The sequence below is a fragment of the Aplysia californica genome, unplaced genomic scaffold, assembly GCF_000002075.1.
Source record: "Aplysia californica isolate F4 #8 unplaced genomic scaffold, AplCal3.0 scaffold01744, whole genome shotgun sequence".
NCBI classification, from domain to species: domain Eukaryota; kingdom Metazoa; phylum Mollusca; class Gastropoda; order Aplysiida; family Aplysiidae; genus Aplysia; species Aplysia californica.
In genome coordinates this window covers 3,205-6,690 of record NW_004799014.1, presented here as the reverse complement: position 1 = coordinate 6,690, position 3,486 = coordinate 3,205, and the positions used below count along the sequence as shown (strand labels likewise).

At 56.4% G+C, this 3,486-nt stretch overlaps 1 protein-coding gene across 1 annotated transcript; it reads right to left on the bottom strand.

The window, feature by feature from the left end:
* Positions 1–1,119: 1,119 nt before the first annotated feature.
* On the bottom strand, positions 1,120–3,449 carry LOC106011000 (flocculation protein FLO11; the record flags this gene model as incomplete). Its single annotated transcript, XM_013090967.2, is given in 1 exon segment — positions 1,120–3,449. A coding segment is annotated over 1 exon segment (2,303 nt), but the record flags the coding sequence as incomplete, so codon positions are not given.
* Between the last annotated feature and the right edge of the window lie 37 nt (positions 3,450–3,486).

Below are 3,486 nucleotides of genomic sequence, written 5' to 3'. Positions count from 1 at the left end.
GATAGATGTTTGACAGGAAAGAAGGAGCAAACCACACCAGAGCACCCACCAACCACCCACAAAAGAAATAGAGATAAGGACGATAGATGTTTGACAGGAAAGAAGGAGCAAACCACACCAGAGCACCCACCAACCACCCACAAAAGAAATAGAGATAAGGACGATAGATGTTTGACAGGAAAGAAGGAGCAAACCACACCAGAGCACCCGCCAGACGTCATCGGTTCCTGACAGTAATCACTGTTGAAGGTAACTCTAAAAAGCGCCAATTATTTATATTTCTTAAAAGGAAAACCCCTCCCCCCAAACAACAACAACAACAACATAACAAAACAAAAAACCCCAAACCAAACCAATAACAGACAAACAACAACAAACAAACAAAACAAAACAAACAATTAGCGTTTATTAATTAATTTTTTTTCATTTCCTCACCTCCTTCTGCGTAAGAGGTCCTCCCGAAGCCACGCCCATCTCCGCCCCGGCGGAAGTCGAAAGTAGGGGAGACAAGCCAGCCGCGAAAACACCGTTGTTGTTGTTGTTGCTGTTGGTTGATGTTGTAGTTGTTGTAGCTTCCCCTTGCTCCGAGTCGCTGTTGACCGGAGTGGGCGTGTCCTCTTTCAAGAGCTCGCCGCCACCTCTGCCCCCGCCGCCGCCCCCAACAATCACAGCGGAGGAGGAATGGGAGGAGGAGGAGGAGGAGAAAGAGGGGGTAGGGGAGGAGTGATCGGTCTTGCTTCCTCCTCCATATCCTCCTCCTCGCAGGGTCGAGCTGGAGGAGGTGGAGGAGGAGAGGGTTTCTCTACCGGTGAGGAGGGAGGAGGAGGAGGAAGAATCTTCCGAGCGGAATGCGGCGGCAGTGGATGAGGAGCTAGAAGAGGACGTTCTCGAGCCTCGGGTGCTTCCGGATTCGGTGACCACTCGATGCTCGGATCCGGCGCCACCGCCTCCAACCGAGTCTACTACTACTTCCGGACTCGATTCCCGGTTGGGATCGGTGTAGGAGGAGGACGAAAAAAATCCGTTGTGGTGGTGAACATTGTGGTTCACCGAGCTGAGCGATTCTTCCAATTCGTGAATTTTCCGGTCCAGAGTAGAGGTGACCGCACTGCCCTCTGGCCGAGTCGGGGGTCGTGAGGGACCACCACGCCGCTCACGGGGGACAGGAGGGTGGGGGTGGCGGGGGTCGGGCTCGACGTGTGCACGTCGTCGTAGATGGGATCAGAATCGGGATCGGCCTCGGCGGATAGCGTCGCCATGGTGACGGACTCGGTGTAGTCGTCCGACACGCTCACCGTGTTGGACTCGGGGTCCACGCTGGCCGAGACCGAGATCGAGTCCTGGAACAAGGCGGCTCCGGATCCGGGTTTTCCCCACGATGATGATGACGAAGACACCGGAGCGGGTTTTCTCAAATTGGGACCGTCGGGTTTTCCTGAACTCGTGTCTTGAAACAGCTCTTGTTGCTGTTGTTGTTGTTGCTGTTGTTGTTGTTGCTCTCGGAAAGGGCTGGCGGGGCCCTCGCCAGGGCTCGGTCTTTTCTTGATGGTCCCCGTGTCCTCGCTCGTGCCCACTGTCTCGTCCTCCGAGTTGGAAGAATACGCCGAAGACGTCTCTCCTTTCGCCTGTCCGCTGGTAGAAGCTGCAGTTGTAGCAGCAGTAGCTGTCGTTGCTGTTGCTGTTGCTGTCGCCTGCGGTATGGGGAAGCTGGCAAACTCTTTGTGGGAGTTGGTGGGTGAGTTGAGCATGAGGGAGCCGTTGGTCTTGATTTTGGTCATGTTCCCCGCTCTCTCTCGTCTGTCGGAGGAGGAAGGGGTTGACGATAATGATGATGATGGCGAGTTCGCGCGGTCTCTGCTCACGTCTAACACGCCGGGGGGCTGACTTCTCTTGGCGTACGCGTTCTGTAGTTGTTGCTGTTGTTGTTGTTGTTGTTGTTGTACGTTCTGTGGGAGGTGTTGTTGGAGGTGGTTGGGGTGGGGGGAGATTTTTGGTTTGTGTTGAGCCGAGGTAAATCCATACGTGTTGGAAGAGAGGGTAGGGGGCCCACCCCCTGGGGTAGAGGTCAGCTCGGTGCTGATCTCGTTCTGGTAATCCTCACACATTTTGAGAATCTCCTCCAGTCGCTGTCTGTCCTGCTTCTCTCTCTCCTGCTCCTTCTTTCTCTCCGCCACGATCTCTCTGTGCTTGAGAGCGAGCTCCTTTTCCGGAGCGGTCAGATCGTTGAAGTCGAAATCGATGCCCTCGAAAGTGTTCCTGTGTGTCGGGTGAGCAGAAGCAGCAGTGTTGGTCTCGTGTGAAGAAGCGACACCGGCAGCGAAACTGCTACTACTGCTGCTGCTACTCACCGAGGATGTTGGCGAGGGCTGGTGGTGGGTGTCTTTATCCGAGGGCGAAGTGGGGTCGGTGTGTCTGTCGCCGCTGCTGCCCCCGCGACCGTTGGGAGACACGACAAAGCGGAGAGAGTTGGTCGGGTTGGGGAGGGGCGTGACAACAGGAAGGGGTGGGTTATCGTTGTCGGGGGAAGAGAGAGTCACAAACTTTCTGGTGACCGGCGCTGGTTGGTGATGCTGATGCTGCTGTTGATGAGGGAATGTGAAGGCAGCAGCCGACGAGGAGGGGGAAGCAGAAGAAGAAGAAGAGGAGCTCAAATCGATCACCCCGCCTCGCTTGCTCCCCCTGCCCTGAATCACGCTCCCAGCAAGGGGGCGGGGACTAGCCACGGGGGTGGGCGTGTCTTCATCCTCCGCCGAGAGCCCCGCCCCGGAACAACTACTGTTGTGCGGTGACCTCTTGACCCCGCTGTGACCCCGTGAGCTGGTCGCGCCACCGGAACTGTCCGAGGCGTCGGACGTCCAGCTGAGAGTACTCACGCTGGTCAGAGAATTAGAGCTGGCCGTACTGGCCACGCGGTCAGAGTTCAAACCCTGCAGAAGGCTCGCAGACACCCTCGTTGTGGCCGTGTCCCGAGTGAACACCTTCTCACCCACAAACCCGGCGGTAGGGGACTGTGGGCCGCCGAACGGAGAAACAGGGCTGTTGTTGTTGCTGCTGCTGTTGTTGTTGTTGTTGTTACTGCTGCTACCACCACTACCACTACTAGCCATGCTGTTCGTTTTGTCCGAAAAGCCCGTCTGGGAGGACAGCGAGGAGCTGGACGGGGATTTGGCGGTGGAAGATTTCCCCGGGCTCGTTTTCGAGGTCGGACTTTTCGCCGACGTGGCAGAAGAAGAGCCGGATTTTGTTCTGGAAATCATCTCGAATTTGCAGACTTTGTTGACGAAATCCTCGGTCTCTGGGCCCTGCTGTTGCTGTTGCTGTTGCTGTTGTCCTTCTGCCCCGCCCGAGCTTCTCGATGACGTCACAGAAGGGTCGTTAGAGCCGCGGGAAGACCTGGCCGCTCTGTCTGTTTCCGATAACATCCTGGCATAGTCGGAGTTTGTCTCCAGCTCTGTTGGGGAGAGGGAGGGAGGGAGAGAAAGGGGG